Below are 25,390 nucleotides of genomic sequence, written 5' to 3'. Positions count from 1 at the left end.
AACCCAACAGAAAAATGGACAAAGCCAAAAAAAAAAAAAAAGCATTTAACATAAGAGGAAACATAAATGGCTCATAAACATATAGGAAGACACTTGACCTCTTTGGTAATTACGAAAATACAAATTAAAAGGACAATGAGATGCCTAAGAGTCAGCTAGGACATAGAACAATGGAAATTCTCATACCCTGTTTATCGGAGGCACAAATCGCTTACAACTATGTGGGAAAACATTTTGGCATTAGTAAAGCTGAACATATACATAGTCCATGACTCAGCAATTCCATACTGAGAAATATACTCTAGAAAAATTCTTACATATATGTACCAGAAGACATATAAAAGAATGTATTATCTTACTTATTGGGGTCAAAATTAGAAATTAACCCTGAAATGTTTAATTAAAAGTCATACAATATATACTCATCATCCAAAAGTAATGTTTATGGGCACACAAATATCATTTTCATGGACTTATTCATTAATTGCTAAATTCATTAATAAATATTTCTACCTATTATCCTTTTGTAAATGCAGAGATAAAATACACCTGACAGGTCAATTTTTGATATAGCATGAATGGCTTTTTGTTCACACTGACAGGCATATGTACCTTAATCACCAAAGACTATATCAAGTATTTATAAAAGAAAATCCCTTTTGAGGATTATTTCAGTTTAATCAGGATTAAAAGGAAATAAAACTTTATCCTTATCATCCTTGAGTGAAATAACTTGAGTTTTAATATCTTTACTTAATCAGAAAATACATGGAAGGAAACAATAATATAGAGAGAGCCTGATGTCCTGTGGTCTTCTTTAATAACAACCCATTTTCAAGAGACTATAATCTACTCAACAGAAAGCATTCTACCAAGGATCTTAATCAGATGCTGAGAAAATTCACACTCAAAATAAACAATGTGCCACTAAAACCAAAACAATAGGTATTAGCAGCTGCATAAAGGTTAGCCTCAATCTGTTAAGTCATTTCTAAAATGATGAAAAGTATAATTCTTTGAAGTACTTTTTATTCAAGCTGGAAAATATATAAAGATACAGAATTGTTTGCCAACCAGGCTGACTGAGAAATTTTTCATTTTCTTTCTTGTTTGACTGTATGCGAACATCAAACTAAGAATGGCAAAAATGAATCTCTCTTCCTACATATTAATACTAACTTTTTCTTTGTTTTCTCAAGGTATTTTACTTTCAGCATCCAAGTCCATAAGAAATTTAGACGATGACATGGTATTTAATACATTCAGGTTGGGGAAAGCCTTTCAGAAGGAAGACACTGCAGAAGAATCAGTTATTGCTCCTTCCCTGGAACAATATAAAAACGATGAGAGCAGTTTCATGAACGAAGAGGAAAACAAAATTTCAAAGGTAAGTGGCAATGTGACTTGTCATTTATTTCAATGAAAATTTAAATGATTCTTACAAATTCTCTGAAAAGTAAAACTAATACTTTTATAAACAGAAGTATATGCAGTCACAATATGCATTAGGACAACTGACGACATTTCTTACATGCCAGGTAGTTCTTCCATCCTGGAAAACCCTCTTACCTGAAAGTTTTTTTTTTTTCTCCTATAAATTTGCATCTAAGGTATTTTTAAAGAGTCAAAAACAGTGCAGAGCATCTTTGAATTGATCAACAAGAATATTATACAGTTGTATTAAAGTTCCACTCTGAATACGATAGCTAAAAAACAAATCAACCTTCTCTTTACAGAACACAGGCTCCAAACATTTCTTAAATCATGGTCTGCCACTGAATATGGCAATAAAACCTTATCTTGCACTAAAAGGATCTGTAGCTTTTCCAGCTGAAAATGGAGTTCAGAATACTGAATCAACACAAGAAAAGAGAGAAATTGGGGATGAAGAAAACTCAGCTAAATTTCCTATAGGAAGGAGAGATTTTGACAGTGAGTAGTCTTTTCAAAATTCAATTCTACGTCCTACCACCATTAAACAGAACTCTGAGTTAAAGCGAATTTGGATGCAATCATAACAAAATCAAATAAGACCATGGCTCAATTACACCTGCCAAAAATGTGGGATTGAATAGCAACAATTAATTATTATCATTTTGGTTTACTCAGAATTAGTTATGCTAGATTCATTCTTTTTTCTTAATAAATTTTCTGTGATAATCATAGTCCTTTAAACAATTTAAACTTTCTTCTTCCTTCAGTGCTCAGATGTATGCTGGGAAGAGTCTACCGACCTTGTTGGCAAGTCTGATACCTGTTGGTCCACATCATCTTTTCAGAAGAAAATAAAAGCATTTAATTGTCAATGGGAGGAGAAGCCCCTAATGCTACTATAACTTGTCCATGTTAAATGTCTGTTTTAAAAGAAAGTAGTGTTAAGATGTATCAGTAACTGAAATGATATGCTTTTACTGTGCATTAAACTTTGTGAAAATTCTGCATAATTATGACTTACTAGTATTTTTAAACAATGCTTAACATACTAACCTTACATACACTGTAGACCAAAATAATAAATCATCATAATGTACACCTTGACCTCTTAAAAATTAAGCACGTCTTTGGTGAATGGTTTATAGATACATAAACCTAAAGCATAGAAGACACAAATTTATAGTCTAAAAAACTGAGTTAACTTTGCCTGGCCAGGAATCAACTTGTCCTTGGCAGTACATTTATTACTTTTTGCTACTTTAGCTAGTTTGCTGTACAATTTATTCTGTGAATCATTTGATTTCTTAGGTATTTTAACATTTTTATGTTGAGGTGGTTCATTTCCATTATCACAGAGAATATTTTCACCAACCAAATCCACCTGTTTCCTTTTTGAGCTTTTATTTCCTGTCTGACTAGTTGATTTTCTTGATACTTTTTCATTTTTACTTCTGTCCAGATGAACATTTCCAAAACTCTTTCCAATTGTTGATCTTCCAACAGATGAATTTACACCCTCTGTTATGCAAGATAAAAAGCGAAAAGGAATTATATAATATTTAGTATTAATATTCAAGAGAACTTTACAATAAACTCTAAAAATGGCTAAAGAATATTCAAATGTTTATTTTTAAAGTAAAATAATGCTATAAATAATATGATTAACAAATACAGCTACATTACTATCCCATTACTTTTCATTTTACCATAGCACCTCTGAGTTAACTTTGGCCAGTAATCAACTTGTCAGCCCTACTAACAAATATTTGTTTGAATGCATGACATTTAATCCTTAAACATATGCTACAAATTACTTCTTAAATACATTTAGTTAAATCAAACTATGTCCTATTCCTATCCATAAATTTGTACTTAGATTTAACTTTTTAAATAAACTGAGGTCTTTACAAATATAACCTTTCACATTTCACAGTACTTTGCAAAAATAATCTAATTTTACTTAAGTTAAAACTAATTAGTAGACTAGAATTAAATTGTTATTTAATTGCATAAATAAGGTCAATTACCAGAAAGGTCATTTTCCATGTGAAGCACACACAAAGGCTTTGATGCTAAATTAACATTATTCCAATTATCCTTGCTTATCATGTAGTCATCTTTATAAGTACAAGCAAATTGGGATCTAATTAAAGTTTGCTTCATCTGGTAACAGAAAGAAAATATGCAATTTATTCATTATTTTATTTCTTCATCTAGATGGACACACACTCTATAGTAATCAAGGTATAAAAATTTCCCTTAGAAATTCTATTACTCATTGAGAACCTCTAACCTTTTATATTTCATAGTTTGCAAACTCATTCATTGCTATGGCTAGCATTTTTGTTCTTTTCCAAAATACTAGCTTTATGTATTTTTTTATTTTTATTTTTGGTAACAGTTACAAAACAATCAATTTTAGACTCTTTGCAGGGCTTTGTTACACATTCCTGTGTCAGCGGTGCTTTGGAGCATCTTATTGTAAGTAAAATAACAATACAGGTGATATACATAATCATAGAAAAATACAAGTTCTTCATCCTAAGAAGAACACAACTCTTGGAAAAAATAGCATAAAATTCAGGAAATTAGGGAGGGAAGAAATGCTAAAACGAAGAAAAGAACTAGGTGAGCTCAATCAAAAACAGGAAACTAGCAAAGAAATAAACTACAAGATAAAACAAAATGATATAGGAAAGACATTATTTCTCGGGCATTTAGGAAAACAAGAAAGAGGATTCAATATATCATTCTAGAAAGATTTGACCAAGTGACTTAATGGTCAGAAATTCAAAATATACTCTTGCATTTATCTTCAAACATCAAATAGGAGGGCCTAACTTTCTACATAAATAGGAGAAAATTACAAAGATAAACTTAATTCTTGACCATTGAAAAGGATGCCAAAAAAAAGTAGTTTTGGAAATGTATTCCATAAACATAAATCAGCGAGCTATTGGGGGATAGAAATTAATTTTAGAACAAAGTAGCCTATATAAATAATACCAATTTCAACAGTTACAGATGGTGTGTAATACCGTTCAGGTTTAATGGAGAGATGTCTCCAAATAGAAGTCGCCTGAAATCGTTTTATAAAATAGACAAAAGTTTCAAATACATAATTCAATAAAGATGACTTCAATAATTCAAAAATTTAACACTTTGAACATAACTACATTACCCTGATTACCACTTACAGAGTATTTGTTGATACAGTCATGAAATCTAAAACAGCATGACTTTACATTATACATTCAGTAGTTGTATATTATGTTATATACTCAGAGATTGATGCATTAATTCACTCAGATGTTTGTAAAGATAATGGCAGTGAAATCTACTGACTACGGCTTAGAAAAAGTCAGAATAATCGCTTGTCCAGCTGCTTCATAAAAGCAAGTTTTATTAGGATGACATATTTTGTTTCTGACTAATGAGGTCTGTGACAGTCTCCATCTCCCAGATCACTAAAAATTATGTTTCATGTGCTTACATGAAGCATTAGACAATTGGAGTTTTACCTTCCATTTAAGCATAAAAATGTACAAAACTGAAAATAAACGTGAAAATATACAAGATCAAAAACTATTTTTTAAAAAGTTGAACAGAATGGACTCTCAAAAATGAATGGGACTACAACCCACTACCTTCATGAATCCCTATGAATGCAATGAATGCAACACTTATTATATAGCTTCTACCACAAGATGCCCTATATACAACTGAAGATTTTAAGTAGTTCTTTCTGGACTTTATTAATCCTATAACTACAGATTTAAAGCACTTGATAAACCTATTTAAATAAGTTTTATTAATAAAATTGACTCTATGTTATACTACCTAATAGTAGCATTATCCATGAACTTTTATTTCCATCTGCAATACCAGTACTAACTGTTGACATTATCTTTTCACGAGTTATTTTCACTTCACAAAAGTTATGGCTTATAAAGAATTATAAACTTATTGCTTATAAAGAGGTATAAAGAATATAGTAAGACCATGCAGGCAAATAGATGCTGAGTGGCTGGCTTGGATCACTCTTTGTACCCCAGTAGTGATGGCACCTAGAGTTAGCTTGGGAGATGTTAGCTTCTCACTGCAAAACCTTCATGAGCACCACCCATAAAACATGCTAAATAAAAATATAATACTAAATAATAATTATATTATTTAGTACAGAAAACTAATGTTTCTTCAATCTCATGTTTAGCATGAATAAAAATTTCTTTAGAATGTTTCGTTACTTTTATTAATTTTTAACATATAGTCTAGGTAAAAAAATCTTTGCTTGCTGTGCAAATAGTCACAAAATAAGTGTGATAGCTCTCCTTACAACTAGATTTCCTCATTTCAAGCTCCTCCATAGACAAATTCTAGAATCCTCAGTGACCACAGTAAAATTTCAGAAAACTACCATCACAGGCAATGGATTCCTGAAGTACTGAAAACAAATTCAGATGTAAAAGAAAAATAATTAATGACTTTTTCTACCATGAAAAATATTATTTATAAATGTATTAAAATATGAGAAATAAACACAACAGAATTCCCCCCTTTGTATATTGAGGGTTTTTTCTTTTCATAAATGATTCTATGCAGATTTCCTTTTCCCTGTCCTGTACAAAAATCACTTTTTTTTTTTAATCAATTACTACTTATTAAGTTCCAACTAAGTGATAAGCACAGCGTATACTAGAGATTACTAGGATGGGTTCTACAACTTCAAAGACATTCTACTTATAAAATTTGCTATTGACAAACAGCTGGAAGGAATAACAAATAAATTGGATAATAGAATCAAGATTGAAAAGATTTCAAAAGGCTAGAACCATAAGTAGAAAATAATAAGATGAAAATGGATGGGGATAAACAAAGTCCAGTATTTAAGTTCAAAAATATCAATTACAGATGTACAGGATGAGGAGACCTGACTTAAAAACAACATATGTAAAAGACCTAGAGATTTAAATAGATACAAACTTGATGGAGCCAACAGTGTGATGTCCAACTAAGAAAGCAGCACAAAAAGGTAAGATGATGTGACGGGAAAAGCATCAGATTTGCAGTCAGAAGACCTGGCTTCTAATACTGGCCCTATTACTTATTAACTAGATAACTTTGGGGAAACCATTATACCTCTCACTTATCCACATATAATGGGAATTTTACCTCACAGAATTATCAGAATTTGATGCAGTTAACTTATGTCAAGGTTATATAGACTCCAGAAATCTATGCAGACACTATATCACTATTATCATAATAACATGTAGGAAGAGGGTATTCTTGTAAGAAAAAGATCTGTTCAATTAGGTGTCTCAGAACCAGGCCAATTCTAAAATGATTCTAGGAATGCAGCTCAAGAAAATGAACTTACAAACAGCTTCTTCATTTTAATTATTTAAATAATGCAACCTACTTTGGCTTATATTTATAACTTAAAAGAGACTGCTTTTCCTTTGTTCATAAACGCTGAATTTTTCTACACAAGATTAGTGGCTACATAGAACTGAGATTACTTCCTGTTGCAAATCTTCCAAATCTCTCTGTGTATTTGATTTGGAATCACGAATAAGCAAAACAATTCCCTCTTGAAAGTGCTTTCGAAGTACTAAACAACTAAGAATAATGTCCAGATTCACACATGGCTGTTAAAATCATTTCATGTTCAAGTCACATGAGAGAAACGGATTGAAAGTGTGCCTTTGTAGAGTGATTTCCCCCCTTTGGAAAGATTTCTATCCACAGCATAATTGCAATGAACTTCACACTTGCCAAGAATTGGAAAAGTCCTTTTGCCACAAGCTCTTTTTAATTTGAAATTATTAGTAAGTTCCCAGTTTGAGGAAAATAGTACTTCACATAGGAAAGCCTGACTCCAGTTAAATTAAAATGAATGAGTCAAAACACTGAAAAGTCATAGACACTCTCAGAGTTAGCTGCACCAACAAGAAAATGAAAGTTCTATACCCCCATTATATGATAAATAAATAAGTAAGTTTGAAAAAGGAAATTATTCAACATACCTAGTAAATATGTAACTAAAAATATTCTAAATTTATCTTATTTTTACATTATCACATTTTCAAAAGAACAGAGATTTTATATCCTTAATGACATATTAATTTGTATATAAATCAAATAATCCATTTCTTCATTGGTGAAATTCCATTTACCCTGCTAAATAGCAGAAAAAGAATCTTTTTGACTTAAGTAGTAACATTATCGTTTTATGACCCTTCATCATAATTGCCATGCCTTTATTTACTCTTTGAAGACAGCATAAACACTGAAGTCTGACACCTGACTATAAACCCTTGCACTGTTACTTACTAGCTGTATGGTCTGCAAAATGATGACTTCTAGAGTTGAGCAAGGATTAATTGGGATGAGGGATATAAAATATCCAGTATAAACATCAGACACTTAGTAGGTACTCAATAAATCCTGATCCCATTATTTCAGCTAAAACAAATTCAATTTTAATTCAGTTTAATACAAACATTCCTTTTTCATTCTAATGGAAAATGTTGTTCACTCCCTTACAGACTTTGCTGAATGTCACCTTCTCAAGGAGACTCCTACTTACGGCTATTTAAAACCCAAACACACACAAAGGAACCCCACTTTCCTTAGCCCCTGCCCCAGTTTTATTTCACTCCACAGCACTGATAACCTTCAAATATACCATATAATCCACTTGTTTGTTTTGTTTATTGTCTGCTTCTCCCAACTAAAATATAAACTCCATCAGCAGTAAAACCCTTACAGTTTGACAACTGATGGCTAGCTGTGGTCCTCCGGTTGCCATCCCCTCCTTACAAGGTGAGGAGTCCCCAGGGCTTCAGACATGCTCACCAGGAAACCATGACCTCCTTTATAGCTCCTGTTTCAGGGACCCCTGGGCACTGGGCTGGCACTGGCCTCTTCCTTTAGGTTCAAGAGCTGACTGTTTATGGCAAGCGTGATGGGCTGTGGGGTACATATACCTACTGGGAGAGTGTCCTTCAAAGTATGAAACAAAATCAGGGTTGAAGGGGTTTCAGGGTAGGCCAGTGGCTTCCATTTAGATTCTTGCATCTCAGCTGTACAGACAGTTAGGGAAGCCTTGTCCTTTAGGGCAGGAAGGTTTATCTGGTTTTTTTTTTTCACTGATATATCTCCAGTGCCTAGGACTGAACTTGGTATCCAGGAGGTACTTATTGTTTTTTGAATGAATTAATTAATGAAGTAAAATTACAACAGACTATAACAGGTATATGCAAGCAGAGCTATGAGGGAACAGAAGCCATGAGCAAGCAAAAGTTTGGAGGTGGAAAAAGAGAATAAACTCTATAAGGCAACCACATGATAATTGTGTGCTTGTATCAAAATACCACACGTAGCCCATAAAAATGTACAACTAGTATGTATCCAAAATAATTTTTAAAAAAGTAAGTAGACTTGAAAAGAACAGCTATATCACCCTAGGAACACAAGCTTTGAGGTGTGTTCAGAAAAATATGTTCAGAGTAAACTCTACTCTGTTCAATAGGGTAAAGAAACCAGTTGGTACAGAAACAAGAGAGAAATATACATGCAGAGAAAACCTAAATCACATTTAAGTACAAAGAACTATGCAGCTGAATTCCTTAAGCTGCTTAATATCCACCGTTTACTTTTGGGTTCTTAAATATTCTGCCTTTCTCTCTCATATACACATCCTTAAAATAAACCCCTACAAAAAAAAATACCCTATTCCTCCTACCATAAAAGGCATACTGCCTTAATCTTCCCCAACATTATTTATTCACTGTTGTTCTTTTTTCGCAACTACCCTATACACATTCTCTTTACAACATCAAGGCAACTTAATACTTTCATCATCGGTTGTTTGAAATGCTCTATTTCATTCTCTCTGCCTATTCAAATCCTATTTATTCTAATCTCTTATTATTTCCTCCACTTAATATGGGTCTCTAGTTATTTCATTTAAGTATATCTTTAATCCATTAGAACTGCATTGTTTGATGTGCTAGCCATGTGTGGTTAATTAATTACAATTAAATAAAATTTAAAATGCAGTTCTTCAGTTGCAGTGGCCACATTTCAAGTGCTCAATAGCCACATGTGACTAGGACCTTCAGTAACGAACAGTACAAACACAGATCATTTCCATCACCACAGAAAGTTCTACTGGAGAGCACTGCTCTAGAACAAAGCTTTACAGTCTATGCCCTGTGGCATATTCATGTGCTGCAGATGGATTCTCAAAGGACTCTGGGACATTTTGTAGTTTGCTGGGTCCACACGTTTGGAACCCATATGCAACTTTATACTTGTAAAGGAAACCCTGCATTTGTTCACCCTCTCTTCTAAATGCTAGGTAGTAATCTGATGTGAACTGACCTTTGGAAAGAATTATGATCAATATATCTTCAAATATTGTTTCTACTTTATTTTCTCCTCTCATTCTGGGACTCCAATTAGGCATACGTTAGACTTTTTATCTGTGTCCTGTTCTTCTATTTTGCTTTTTAATTTTTTTCTCTCTTTTCTCTCCAGTTTGGATATTTTTTTAAAGTACCATCTTCAAGTTCACTTATCCTACCTAATGCTGTGTCTAGTTTTCTACTAACCACATCTAACAAGGTCTTAATTTTAGATAATGTTTTTACAATTCTGGAAAAACATTGTCTTTTTGTTCTATGTCATCGATTCTAATTCTCTGTTGGAATTCTCCATTTTTTCATATATTTTGACCATCTTTTCCTCCAATTAATTTTATAAGTTAATTTCTTTTGATTCCTTGCCAGTAAATTTCAATATCTGGATCATTTGTGGGTCTCCCTCTATTGTTAAATGTTTTCTCTTTATTAAAGAACAAATCACCTTGCCATTTCTCATGTCCAGTATAGTTTATTTCATGCTGGATATTGTACATAAAGGAACTCTAAAAGCTAACAGATGACCTCTTCCAGCAAGAAGAGTTCTCCTTTTCACTGTTAGGCAGACACAGTGAAAGACTGATAACCTCAATACAATCAAGGAATGAGCTGTTTCAGAGCTGGGTTGCACTTTTCATTAACTCACATTTGACTTCAGTTTTTCACCTTTTCCTCAGGTGTGTTCCTTCTAAGCTTTCAACTGAGAGCCTTGTAGGGATCTCTATCACCTCTGGCCTAAAATCTGGGGGATTCAGTCTGTTTTTCAGGGGTTTTCACACTGTGTTCTGTGATCACCCACCCCACTTCATTTCCAAATATGGCAAATACCTTGAAAAAAAAGACCAGCCATGTGTCTGAGGCAGGTCCCACTTCTCAAGTGGAATCAAGGTGGTTTTAGTCTATTGTATTAAGGCTCCCTACCCCCCACATAACTACAAAATCCAGAGTGTGTGTCCTAGGTAAAAATAACTGCATTTAGGACTCCTGAAGTTTCCAATTTGTTGACAGCCCCTCAAGACACCCACTTTGGTGGTTTCTCTGTTCCTAAATAGAGTTCCTTTACATGGGCCAACACCAATCCTCAGCTCATATTCAAAAGTAGCAACAAATCCCAGGGAAGAAAATAGCTGACGATAGACTTCTCACATCAGAAGGATGTTATCCTGTCCAGATTTTTAATTTTTTAAAAATTATTTGATTATATAGCTCTCCTATATCTTTAAAATATATTTTTCCCAACTTATCTGCCTTTTATTGTTTTGCTGTTGTAGCGAGAATGGTGTTCTACCATGACGTACTATATCTTCAGTAAAAAAAGAAGTCTCCATGTCACTACTTGATTCTGTTCCTTCCTTATCTGACAGCATTTTATTTTCTCCTCAGAGTTACATTTTCAAAGTTGCATTTTTTTCTGTTATCCCTCATTTTTCCATAGCTTGAGGAACAGTAGAGGTAGAAGTTGAACTCATCTGAGAAGACAGGTAGTCTATGAAAATTTCTGGGTTCTGCACCCTAGGAGTTTATTAGGTATTGTATATACCAAAGGAAGTTTCACTTCATCTCATTAGGGAGTGTATTTCAATCAAGTGGAAGGAAAACATTTGGATAATTTCCCCAATTCAGTAGGTAGAACTAGAGCCTTTATTTATCTCAGTGTGTAAATCCGAGGGTTCATTTTCCACATTTTGTCTATATTTCTCTTCCATTGCCACTTCTACTATTTCTCTAACGAATAAGAAAAAAAAGAAGAAGAATGCACACCTTAGTTCTCAGTTTTGGAAATATTAGTGGTAATCCTCAGAATTTTGCTAATTCACTAGCTCTGTATCTGGGGACTAGGACTAAATACAGTTGCTAAATCATTCAATGCCTCTTCACTCTGATATCTTCAGTTTCTTTCTCTGACCATCATCTTTTAAGCTTATTGCATCTGATTACATTATTCTTTCTTAGTTGGTGCTGATTATTTTTATTAGTTTTTATTATTTTGTACTCATTTCAAGTATCAGGGGAAGAAAATTCTATTAGTTAAACTCAATCCATAATTTTAATTTAGATGTACTCAGAGTTTTCAAATACCATAGGGGTTAAGTTTGAATTTTCTAATACCATGGGCATTGGACTACTACCTGGGTGTCTATGAAAGTAAGTGAGTTCTAGCCAGTCCAGTTTTTTATACCAAGTCCTGACTTTCACTGTCCCAACAGTTCCATGTTAAAGGTACAGTATTTTCTTGATTAGCACACTTAAGTTATTGACTGGCTAAATGATGATTACTCAGACATTCATATAATATGCTGTAAACATTAGACTCAGAATAAGGAAAAGACCTGTATATATGACTTTTCATTTGTGCCTGATGTGCAAAATACTGCTAAACCAAGTTGTAAAGAATAAAACCAATTAATTTACAGGGATTTAAGGAGGTATCTCCTTGAAAAATCATTTAATAAAAAGGTATAAGGGTACTTATAATGACTTACTTAAAGTGCTTAATAAATTAAAAAGGAAATTAAAAAATTACTTGAAACAAATGAAAATGGAAACATAACATGCCAAAACCTATGAGATACAGCAAAAGCAGTACTGAGAGGAAATTTTATAGCAATGAGCACCTACATCCAAAAACTAGAAAAACTTCAAATAAGCAACATAAATATGCATCTTATGGGATTAGAAAAGCAAGAGTAAACCAAAATTAAAATTAGTAGAAGAAAAGAAAAGGATTAAAAAAGATTAGAGCAGAAATAAATGAAATTGAAACCAGGAAACTACAAAATATCAAGGAAATGAAAAGTTAATTCTTTGAAAAGATAAACAAAATCAACAAACCTTTAGCTAGACTAAGAAAAAAAGAGAGATGACTCAAATAAATAAAATCAGAAATTTTTAAAAAAGGAGATGTTACAACGAATATTGCAGAAATTCAAAGGGTCATTAGAGACCACTATGACCAACAAATGCCAATAAATTGGAAAACCTAGAAAAAATGGATAAATTCCTAGATGTATATATATATAATCTACCAAGATTGAACCACAAAGAAATAAAAAACCTGAATAGATCAATAACAAGTAATGAGACGGAAGCTGTAATAAAAAGTCTCCCAGCAGCTAGGCCCAGTGGCTCACGCCTGTAATCCCAGCACTTTGGGAGGCCGAGGCGGGTGGATCATTTGAGGTCAGGAGTTGGAGACTAGCCTGGCCAACATGGTGAAACCCCATCTCTACTAAAAATACAAAAACTAGCTGGGCGTGGTGATGGGTGCCTGTAATCCCAGTTACTTGGGAGGCTGAGACAGCAGGATCACTCAAACCCAGGAAGTTGCAGGGAGGCGAGATCACGCCACTGTACTCCAGCCTGGGCGAGAAAGGGAGACTCTTATCTCAAAAAAGAAAGTATCCCAGCAAAGAAAAGCCCAGGGCCCAATGGCTTCAGTACTGAATTTTAGCAAACATTTAAAGAGAACTAATAGCAATCCTACTAAAACTATTCCAAAAATAGATAAGGAGAGACACTTTCAAACTCATTCTACAAGGACAGTATTACCAATACCAAAACCAAACAAAGAAAACTGTAGGCCAATATCTGTAATGAAAATTGATGCACACATCCTCTACAAAATACCAGCAAACCAAATTCAACAACATATTAAAAAGATCATTCACCACGACAAAGTAGGATTTATCCCAAGGATATAAGAATGGTTCAACATATGCAAATCAATCAATGTGATACATTATATCAATAGAATGATGGACAAAAATCATATGATCATTTCAACTGATGCTTACAAAGCATTTGATAAAATTCAACAACCCTTCATGACAAAAACCCTCGAAAGACTGGGTTTGGAAGAAACATCTCTCAACACAATAAAGGCCAAATATGACAGACCCACAGTTACTATCATTCTGAATGGGGAAAAAAACCAGAAAGCCTTTCCTCTAAAATTGGGAACAACACAAGGATGTCTACTTTCACAAGTTGCTCAACATAGTACTGGAAGTCCTAGCTAGAGTAATCAGACAAGAGAAATAAAAGGCATCCAGATTAAAAAGGGAAAAGTCAAATTATCCTTGTTTGCAGATGATATGACCTTTATATGGAGAAACCTAAAGACTCCACCAAAAAAACTATTAGAACTGATAAACAAATTCACTGAAGTTGCAGAATACAAAATCAACATACAAAAATCAGTAGCATTTCTACATGCCAACAGCAAACACTCTGAAAAAGATATCAAGAAAGTAATCCCATTTACGGTAACAACAAATAAAATAAAATACCTAGAAAGAAACTTAAAGAAGTGAAAGATCTCTACAATGAAAACTATGAAACACTGATGCAAGAAATTGAAGTGGACAAAAAAAATGGAAGGATTCCATGTTTACTGATTGGAAGAACCAATATTGTTAAAATATCCAGACTACTCAAAGCAATTTACAGACTCAACACAATCCCTATCAAAATACTAATAACATTCTTCACAGAAATAGAAAAAAAAATCCCAAAATTTACATGGAACCACAAAAGAGCCAGAATAGCCAAAGTCATCCTGATCAAAGAGAACAAAACTGGAGAAATCACACTTGAATTGTACTACAGAGCTACTGTAACCAAAACAGCATGATATTGGCAAAAAACCAGACACACAGAGAGCAATGAAACAGAAAAGAGAACTAGAACCAAAAAACTAAATCCACACATGTACAGTGAACTCACTTTCAACAAAGATTCCAAGAACACACAGTGAGGACAGGACAGTCTTAATAGATGGTGCTGGGAAAACTGGATATCCATGTGCAAAAGAATGAAACTCAAATGAATGTAGAAACTGAATGTATCACTCTCCACATACAAAAATCAAATCAAAATGGATTACTCTATAGACGTATAGACTCTATAAGTCTTAAATCTAAGACCTCAAGCTAGTAAACTACTAAAAGAAAACACTGAAGAAATTCTATAGGACATTGGTCTGGGCGAAGATTTCTTGAGTAATACCCCATAGGCAGTACCAACTAGAGCAAAAATGGAAAAACGGGATCACATCAAGTTAAAAATCTTCTGCACAGCAAAAGAAACAGTGAACAAAGTGAAGAGACAACCTACAGAAGGGGAGAAAATATTTGTAAACTATCCCCCTTCACTGATCATCAGAGGAATCCAAAATAAAAAAACTACAATGATATATCATCTCACCCCAGTTAAATTGGCTTATCTCTAAAAGACAGGCAATAACAAATGCTGTCAAAAATGTGGAGAAAAGGGAACCCTCGTACACTGTCGGTGGGAATGTAAGTCAATAAAACCACTATGGAGGAAAGTTTGGAGGTTCCTCAAAAACCTAAAAATAGAGCTACTATACAATCCAGCAATCCCACTGCTGGGTGTATACCCAAAAGAAAGGAACTAACACATCAAAGAGATATCTGCACTGCCATGTTTACTGCAGCACTGTTCACAATAGCCAAGACTTGGAAACAACCTAAGTGTCCATCAGCTGAAGAATGGATAAAAAAATGTAGGCCACCTGTATTCCCAGCACTCTGGGAAGCTGAGGTGGGTGGATCTCCTGAGACCAGGAATTCATGAACAGGCTGGGCAACATAGTGAAACTCCATCTCTAGAAAAAAATACAAAAAATTAGTCAAGCATGGTGGTGCACACCTGTGGTCTCAGCTACTTGGGAGGCTGAGGTGGGACCAGTTGAGCTTGAGAGTTCAAGGCTTCACTGAGCCATGATTGTGCCACTGCATGCCAGCCTGGGCGACAGAGTGAGAATCTGTCTCAAAAAAAAAAAAAAAAAAAAAAAAAGTGGTACATATAAAAAATAGAGTAAAAAAAAGAATGAAAAAACATAAATAAAAAGATCCTGTCATTTGCAACAACATGCATTGAACTGGAGGACATTATGTTAAGTGAAATAAGCCAGGCACAAAAAGATAAACTTCCCATGTTCTCCCTCATTTGTGAGAGCTAAAAATTAAAAACCTGAAATCACGGAGACAGAGTAGAATGATAGTTACCACAGGCTGGGAAAGGCATAGGGTTGGGAAGAGTGAGGACAGCTAATGGGTACAAAAATATAGATAGAATGAATAAAATCTAGTATTTCATAGCACAACAGGATGACTACAATCAACAATAATTTATTATACATTTTTATAGAGTATAATTGGAATGTTCATAACATAAAGAAATGATAAATACTTGAAGTCATGGATATCCCATATAGCCTGATGTGATTATTACACATTCTATGCCTGTTATCAAAATATCTCATGTACCCATAATATACACACCTATTATGTACCCATAAGAATTTTTAAAAATAAATAAATAAAGTGCTTGCAAATTGGGGTAAGAAAGTGGCAGAAAACATTCGCTAAAGGGTCCTAACAAAACCAACAAAATCATGAAGGTTCAGGAAGAACCTTCTGGTTTCCTTTGTGGGAAATTTATTTGACCATCATAAACAACACTCCTGATACACTACAGTAGGAAATAAAAGTTGAGGACCTAAAATGAGTGTGTTCATGAACCATTTCCAAATTGGTTTCATAGAGTTTTGTGATCATAGGAGCATCTATTTCTATTTAAGAATGAGGAAACTAAAACTGAGTTAATTTACTCTGTATAATAATGACATGGATATTTCATAAGCAAGTACATCAAAATTCTAAGTTCTCTAATATTTTCTACCTTTGAAATGCTCATTTCAAGATATTTCCAGTGTAGATCACATATTCTTTCTGTGACTAAAAACCACTATATGACAAAAGAGCAAAAGTAACAGAGTAATAAGGTAATCAGCTGCTAAACTACTTTTCCGTAAGAACTTTGGTAGTAAATATTGGCAGCATTTTTTGTTGTTCCAACAAATACTCTACATGGCTATGGTTCAGTTGTATACCTGGTTAAACTAATCATTTTCATACTTCATTTTATAAAGAGTATCGTAAAACATAAGCAATGCTTTCCTTTCTTGATTGCCATTTATTAATAGATTCAGAGCTGTATAGACTAAGCCAGCTCTACTGTTAAGTAATGGAAGCAATGTCATTATAACCTCATTAGTATTTCACCATGGTTTTCCAAACTGTTATAAAATATTTCATGGTAGTTATGAGATCTTGGATAAGTTGCCTTCTTACAATTTTGGTTTCCACATCTGTAAATGAGACTGCATTAGATGATCTCTGTTCTATTTCCCAAAACTTTCTGAATTCGTCTATACACTTCATAGTAATTAGTTGAGCCTCAACATTTTCTTTAAAAAAAACTATCATTTCTCAGATAGTTTTTTTTCATTTTGATTTAATTTTAAGAAAATCCAATTGGATTGTTTATAACACCAAGGATAAAATGCTTGAGAGAATGGATACCCCATTCTCCAGGATGTGATTATTATGCAATGCTTATTTACGTATCCTATAAACATATACACCTACTATGTACCCACAGAAGTTACAAACAACAAAATTTAAAATAATAAAAGTAAATAAAAGAAAATAAAACTCTAAGCCGTTTCCTGGTAATATTTAATGTACTTCACTGTCAGTGATTTTTCCTTATGTGATGTGTTACATTCTTTTTTTTTTCAGATAGAGTCTCATTTTGTCGCCCAGGCTGGAGTGAAGTGGTGTGATCTCCACCTCCCAGGTTCAAGCGATTCTCTTGCCTCAGCTTCCCGAGTAGCTGGGATTATAGGTGCACGCCACCATGCCCGGCTAATTTCTGTATTTTTAGTAGAGACGGGGTTTCACCATGTTGGCCAGGCTGGTCTCAAACTACTGATCTCAAGTGATCTGCCTGCCTTGGCTTCCCAAAGTGCTGGGATTACAGGCGTGAGCCACCATGCCTGACCCACTTTCTTATTCTATTTGAAATGGAGACAGAGAAATTGAGTCCCCAAAATATGACTTATTTTTAAATCAAAATATTAAAGTTTGTCAGTATCCCTAGCAAGAAAAAAAAATGTTTTGATATGTTACATTTCTGTTTCTACCCAAGTCCAAAGGATAGATTTTAAAAATCTTATCCCTTGATTGCAAATACCTATATTAATATGACAAAGAATGGACAAATCTTATTCACAGAAAAATTTTACGAAACTCGATGTATTCCACAAGCATTAATTGCTAACGATTATTAATAACCAATAGAAAGAAAAGGTATTAATGAATAAACGAAACGGGTATAGGGTATGTAGATGAAATAGGTATTAACTAAAAGCTTTGCTAATTTGAACTAAATTTCCAAATGAAAAAATAAAGGGCATACAAATTACTGTTCTCTTTTTTGTTGTATCAAGATGAATATTTGACAATTTAAGGATGACTGTGTTTATATAAAAATCTTATTTAATGAATTAATGAATTCCCAACCATACCATAGTGTCTGGATCATAGTAGATACCCAATAAAAGTATGCTAAACAAATAAGTTAAAGCCAAATTTCCTTTTGAAAAATAAGGCCAATAAAAATTGCTTGAAAACCCATTATTGATTACTTATAGGCACAGATGTTTCATATGAGGACAAGAAAACTTAGTTCAAACTAAATGAAGAAAGAACAGGAACAGTTCTAGTCAAGAGCAATGTAAAATGCTCTCAGCTCAATCTACAATTAATTATATTCTGCATTATATCTTCAGACAGAGGCAATTTTAAAATCGCATATCTTGAGATTCAGTTTAAGATATAGAAATGTAAATAAGAAAGCCTTATCTTCTTTATTTTCCACATCACTCATTCAACAGATATTTATTCAACACTTACAATAGCAAGTGCTTATTTCTTTCCCTTTTTTAGGTCCAGTGATTAAGCAAACCAGAAACAGATTAGTCAAGACTGTATAAAAGGAAAGTCGCTGTATGTCAACTGTCATAACTCATTTTCCATTTAATTCCTATTGTGTCATGTACAATGTTTACAATATTTACAATACCCAACTCAGCTGTAAATGTATTTATTTCTTCTAAAAATAAAACAGTGTTTGCTATTTTCATGCCATGCACTAAATTGTACCTTAATTTTTTTCTCTTGCATTGACTTACAGATGCGTTCTCTTAGGGGTTTTATCGAATTATTCACTTGTGTGGGAGACCTATGCCAAAAAAAAAAAAACAGCAAAAATTTATTGCTTTGTTTGGAGTGTTTGTTTCCCTCCCAAATTCATGGTGAAACTTAATTCCCAATACAATATGGTTTTTCCTCAACTTATGATGGGGTTACCTCCAGATAAACTCATCACAAATTGAAAATACCATTAAGTCAAAAGTGCATTTAATACACCCAATCCACTGAATACCATAGCTTAGCCTAGCCTATCTTAAACATGGAATTAACTGGAATTAGTACATTGCAATATCTGTTGGGCAAAATCATCAGGCAACACAGTAGAGTATCAGTTGTTTACCATCATGATCATGTGGCTGAGTACTGTGGTTCACTGCTGCTTCCCAGAATCATGAGAGAATATTGGTCCGCATATTGCTAGCTCAGGAAAAGATCCAAATTCAAAATTAGAGGCCCAGTTTCTACTGAGTGTGTACAACTTTCACACGGTTGTAAAGTTGTGTGAATGTAAATCACAAGTCAAACCATCATAAGTTTGGGACCATCCATGGTGTTAAGAGGTGGGGCCTCAGGGTGATTAAATCATGAGGACTCTGCCATCATGAACGGGATCAGTGCCCTTATGAAAGGGTTTGTGGGAGCAATTTTGCCCTTCAGTCTTCCCAGCCACATGAAAACCCAGCAAGAAAATACCATCTATGGTGTAGAGGCCCGCATCAGACACCAAATCTGCTGGTGTCTTGATCTTAGACTTGGGAAACAAATTTCAGTTACTTACAAACTGTCTAGTCTGGAGTGTTTTGTTATAACAGCCTGAACAGATGAAGATACTTACAAACAAAAGTGGCTTTTAAACTACTACCTGCCCCTCCTTTACCCAAAAGCACAGTTATAGGATAAAGGACAACTAAATCTACTTGTTTATAATACAGCCATGTGCTGCATAACAACATTTTGGTCAACAACAAGCCACATATTTGACAGTGATGCCATGACATTATAATGAAGGTCAAAAATTCCTATCACGTAAATACTTACTTTATGTTACTATTTCCTTATACTATTTAGTACAATAACATACTGTACAGGTTTGTAGCCTAGGTGTGTAATAGGCTATACCATCTAGGTTTGGGTAAGTACACTCTATAATGTTCACATGACAAAACTACCTAACGATGCCTTTATCAGAATGTATCCCCATCATTAAACAGTGCATAACTGTACTTTATAAAAGTGTCAGTATTTCTATTCTGAGAATCCTAAATATTAATGGTTTGCTTAGTTACTTAATCCAGTAACTAAACGTTACATGAGCTTCTGCTATTTGTAAGGCACTATTTAAGATATTGTGAAGAATAGAAAGTTGACTCATTTATTGACCCTATATTCAGGCATCCTGAAGTCTAAGTAAGGAACATAAGAAATCCACATAACTGAAATTCAAAATAGTGCGGGAATTCAAAAGAGAAAAACATAGAAATAGGAAGGTCAGAGAAGGTAAAATGGAGGAGACCCACCCTATAGTTTTGGATTCAGACCAACTTGAATACCTTAATAAATTAATCCCTTTTGGCTTAACAGAGCCAGAGTTAGAACTCCCTTGACTCAAATGACTACTAAGCAAGAATAAAAGATTGGCTACCCTAAGAAAGAATAGTTGACAACCTTAAATTGATATACCTCATTGTCCTTAATTTTATCATTTCAGTGTAGACCACTGAAAATTTACTTTACCACAGACCAGTGTGCACAATGACAATTAGAAATGCGAATGCAGAATCCAAACTGTAAACAATAGCAATGTGTTCACTGACATGATTAAGTATAGAAAATCTTTTCTTTTCTTTTCTTTCTTTTTTTTTTTTTTTAAGAGAACAGGGTCTTGCTCTGTTGCCCAGGAGAGAGTGCAGTGGTGCAATCATAGTTCACTGTGGCTTCGAGCAATCCTGGGCTCCCAAGTAGCTGGGACTACAGGCATGCACCACCTCAGGCTCCCAAGTAGCTGGGGCTACAAGCGTGCACCACCACACTGGATAATTCTTTTTTATTTTTGCAGAGATAGGATACTGAGGCATAGGAGAGAGTACATGAAGCAATCATGAAGCCAGATTTCAATAAAATAGCTCCAGTAGAAAATAGAAGAGATCAAACAGTAGGATAAGTTTGCGACAATTCTCTACAGTGTACTAAATACAATTTAAAATGGTTGTTCTAAAAATTTTAATGTTTCTCAAAGTGAACGTCCACTTAATTAAAAATATCAACAACCTACTCAATGACTGACCTAATCATTAAAACTGGAGAGCATCTGCTATAGATGAAACTGCATCACCCATATGTGTGTGTATGTGTATAATATATATAATATATAATATATATTATATATAAGCCAAATATATATAATATATATACACACACACACATACATATAGAAGCCTTAACTCCCAAATGTGACTGCATTTGGAGATATGGCTTTTAGGAGGTAATTAAGATTAAATGAGGTCACATGGGTGGGATCCGAATCTAATAGGACTGATGGTCTTATAAGAAGACGACAAAGAGATCTCTCTCCATGTGCTTCTACTAAGGAAGGACATGTAAGCACACAGCAGAAAGGCAGTCATCTGCAACCCAAGGGGAAAGCCCTCACCAGTCCTGACCATGCTGGCACCCTGATCTCCAGCTTCCAGCCCAAAGAGAAAATAGGTTTCTGTTGTTTAAGCTACCCAGTCTATAGTATTTTGTTATGCCAGCCTGAGTAGACGAAGACAGCATCAATGTCTTACACATAATACCAGCATTAATTTGGTAAATATTTTTCTTCATAATTTGAGGGAGAACCAGGAGCTGTCAATTCCAGTGTAAGTTTGGTGTATGTGCTCTCTCTTATTCTAGGCAGACTAGCAGTCCTGGGAGCATAGGCCTCAGGCTTTAGGAAAGACAGCCTTGCTAATTGCTAACATACCTCACTTGGGCAAATTACTTAATATCTCAAGTCTCTAATTCTTCACTTATAAAGTGGAGCCTCTAATTCTTCACTTAAGAACATGGTGGTTGGGAAGGCTAAAATAATTTAACTGAAAACATTTAGCAAAATTCTTGACACATAGCAAAGGAAAGAAATATTTTCAAAGCAAAACAAGAACTAAAAACATTGAAACCAAAGACATCTCTCATGCTGTACTCTCATAAAATACTACTTATTTTATATATAACCTCTTTGAATTCAAATGTTCAATCTCTCTTTAATTAACTTTTATTTTCTTTCTTCACAATGTCTGTAGTTTCTAAGTTTCCTACCATAAGCATACATTTCTTTTATAATTCTCCAGAGTTAACATTTATAATACAATAACTTCCACATTACTTACCTAAAAAGTGTAAGAATAGAAGTTCCATTATGATGAATTGTGTTTTCCTCATCATATAAAAGCTCTGCTTTGTTTTTGGTAGGAGCACTAGCTGCTTCTTCATCCAAAAGAACTAATAAGGTTTTCACAGTATCTCTGCCACAGTATGCAGTGCCATGGTTTATGGCATGAGATTTTGGCTAAGAAAAAAAATAATTTTAAGTAAATGTAATAATCACCCCAGCTGGGTGAATGGCCATACTTTTCAATTCCCTGTGGCACTGGCCTCTTTCATCTATTGTTAAAGTAATAAAACATCAGCTATAAGAAGTGGCTGTAAGGCATGTGACCGTTTTTCCTTAAGCCATGCTATAATCAACTTTACCAATTCCAGATGCACAAAAATAATATCATCAGAAGAAGACATTAGGTTCTGGTCAAAATAACATTAGGCTTCGAGTCAGAAAAATTTAGCCACTATCTAGGTATGTGACATCACCCCATGGCTCAACATCTCTATTTTTTCTCTCTTATGCCAAAGAAGTATGAGGTTTTGGCCATCTGAATACAGGCCCCATGGATGACTGTAAAGATCAAATGCAAAAATGAAAAGCTAGTTGACATTCATTCATTCAATGATCATTGATAAGTATATATTACGTCCCAAGCACTGTGTTTAAAGCTAAGGCTCCAAAGGTGACAACCACTGCCTTCAAGGAACCCATAGTTTCCTTGATAAGATAAACAAGTAACTGACAATTGCATTACAGAATGCTAAGTGCTATTTCTAATAAGTGTATGCACAGTACAGTAGGAGTACAAAAGAAGTGACCAATGTATCCTGGCATCAAAGATGATTCCATAGAGGAGGAGGCACTCAGAGGAAGAAGAGAGCATGGTACTTTCAGGGACCAGGTAGCATGGCATGGCTGAAGAATAAGGTAAAAGGGAGGAAGTGATATGAGATGAGCCTGGGAAACTTTGTATATCATGCCAAGAAGTTACAAGCCAGTCTGTTACAGAGGAAAAATCTCTTGCTTTATTAAGCAAGGAAGTAAAATGATCCTATTTAGATTTTAAAGAATCAGCGATGGCAATGTGTAAAACATATTGTGAGATATGAATGTTATCAAATCTGGAGACAGGTCACAAATTAAAGACTACAGTAGACCAGTTTAGAAGTAGAGAGTTCTGAACTAAGATAGTAGTAATAGAGATAAAGCAGATTAAAAAGGGAAAGTTGAAAAAAACTTCATGACTAGATAGAATAAAATAAAATACATAATAATAAAATATTATCTATAGATACATGTAAGCACAAACTCTGAAGGCATTTCTGGCTAGATTTGATACCAACTTCTTAGTCATATATCCTGTATAGCTCTGGAGAAGGTGCTGGACCTCTCTACTTAAACTCCCTGACGAAATAGAGGCAATGATAATGCCTAACCCAGAGGGTTGGTGGACATTATACCTAGATATCAAAGCTACATCTTCTGGGACATCTGTTGGAAGCTGTGCCAGTTGCTTCGGCTTTCATCAGTATCGTCTTGGCCTTCTTTCTCTCTTGGCAGACTCGGGCTACCAGGTGAACTATAATGTATATAGCTCCACTGGAATTATAACAAATTGCCTATCACAATCTGGTGCTTCACACATATTTTTCATTAGTACCAGAGAATTCCGTATTGCTTAATAGTAACTTCATGAATACTATTTGATCATATTTTCCAAAGATCTCTGATTTGGTTGAAAACACGAAATTAAGAACAAGACTTTTGGTATCTTTATTTCTTCTGCCAAGAAATGGAAACAATTGATGTTGCTAATTATTTGAGCTGACAGATCCTGATTGATATTTACAGTAATAACCTGGTTGTCATTTGAGCCAAACTATTCACCAGGAAGTGTTAACACCCATGAAACACACAGGGCAACAACATTGAATCTACCCCACCTTCAAAGTAAATCTAAAAACAAGCATTCTTATAGAAAAATAGCTAAAAGTGGTCCTAGAGGGCTGTGAGTGAATGAATGAATGAATGAATGATAAATAATAAAAATTAAGCAAAAGTCTTTCTTCATACACTGGCTACCATAATCACACCTAATAAAAAGGGGCTGTCAGAAAAATTGAAGAAACTGCAATAAATGAACTATACTACTCTAAAATTCTCTTCTAAAAACACAGTAGTCAATTTCTCTTATAATTCTGTGGGTTAGAATCTATTCTATTTAATTATCTGTGTAAAAAAATTAAGAATAGGTAAATGTTCTGGGAATATATGGTTTAAAAATTGCCAGGTACAGGTTTCAGTAGGCTGAGAATGGAGGTAGAAAATAAGAGACAGAGATTTATAAAAGAAAAGTAAACTGCTGAATGGAAGCAATTTCTAACAGGACTGCTGTCCTAATACAAGGCTTAGTATTAAAGTCAGAAAAAAAAGGCTCTTATTTTATGTCTGAGTAAATGGGAAAGTAATTGTTTATAAGAATATTTTGGCCAGGCGTGGTGGCTCACGCCTATAATCCCAGCACTTTGGGAGGCTGAGGTGGGCAGATCATGAGGTCAGGAGTTTGAGACTAGCCTGGCCAACATAGTGAAACCCCATCTCTACTAAAAATACAAAAAATTAGCCGGGCATGGTGGCAGGCGCCTGTAATTCCACCTACTCCGGAGGCCGAGGTGAGAGAATCGCTTGAACCCAGGAGGTGGAGATTGCAGTGAGCCAAGATCGTGCCACTGCACTACAGCCTGGGTTACAAGAGTGAAACTCTGTCTCAAAAAAGAAAAAAAACAATATTTATAGAAAAACACCATAAAACACCTTAATATCCATCAAGAATTTTAAGTTTTTAGTACTAAAAGGCATACCAGAGATTACCCTATGCCTTACTTTAACAAATTCAGAAATTCGGCCCAAATATGTGATAATTTACCCAAGTTGAACATATAATCCTACATAATCCTATTGAGAAACTTACATTTTCAACATCATTTTAGAACACAGGAAACACACTCTTCTGACTTAAGTAGCAATAATAAACCATTTCTACAATAAATAGAAGGATAATGATTTGTAAAAAAGGA

The 25,390-nt window shown here is 34.2% G+C and overlaps 2 protein-coding genes across 3 annotated transcripts in view; one reads left to right on the top strand and one right to left on the bottom strand.

Moving 5' to 3' along the window:
• The first annotated feature begins 1,075 nt into the window (after window positions 1-1,075).
• On the top strand, window positions 1,076-2,441 carry PMCH (pro-melanin concentrating hormone). Its single transcript, XM_023188554.2, has 3 exons — window positions 1,076-1,387; window positions 1,737-1,932; window positions 2,202-2,441. Exons 1-3 carry the CDS (start codon window positions 1,139-1,141, stop codon window positions 2,249-2,251), a joined length of 495 nt encoding a protein of 164 aa, XP_023044322.1. The 5' UTR covers window positions 1,076-1,138; the 3' UTR covers window positions 2,252-2,441.
• Window positions 1,389-25,390, bottom strand: part of PARPBP (PARP1 binding protein) — a 69,510-nt gene continuing 45,508 nt past the window's right edge. For both annotated transcript variants that reach the window (XM_023188097.1, XM_023188173.1), the window contains exons 8-11: window positions 22,321-22,499; window positions 18,899-18,977; window positions 3,462-3,597; window positions 1,389-2,952 (exon numbers count right to left, since the gene is read on the bottom strand). In XM_023188097.1, the coding sequence (XP_023043865.1) occupies window positions 2,612-2,952; window positions 3,462-3,597; window positions 18,899-18,977; window positions 22,321-22,499 (735 nt within the window). In that variant the 3' untranslated portion in view covers window positions 1,389-2,611. The remainder of the gene's footprint in view (window positions 2,953-3,461; window positions 3,598-18,898; window positions 18,978-22,320; window positions 22,500-25,390) is intronic.

This window comes from Piliocolobus tephrosceles, chromosome 10, assembly GCF_002776525.5.
Source record: "Piliocolobus tephrosceles isolate RC106 chromosome 10, ASM277652v3, whole genome shotgun sequence".
Lineage (NCBI taxonomy): Eukaryota > Metazoa > Chordata > Mammalia > Primates > Cercopithecidae > Piliocolobus > Piliocolobus tephrosceles.
Note: the sequence above shows the minus strand (reverse complement) of the source record. Positions and strands in the feature narration are given on the sequence as shown.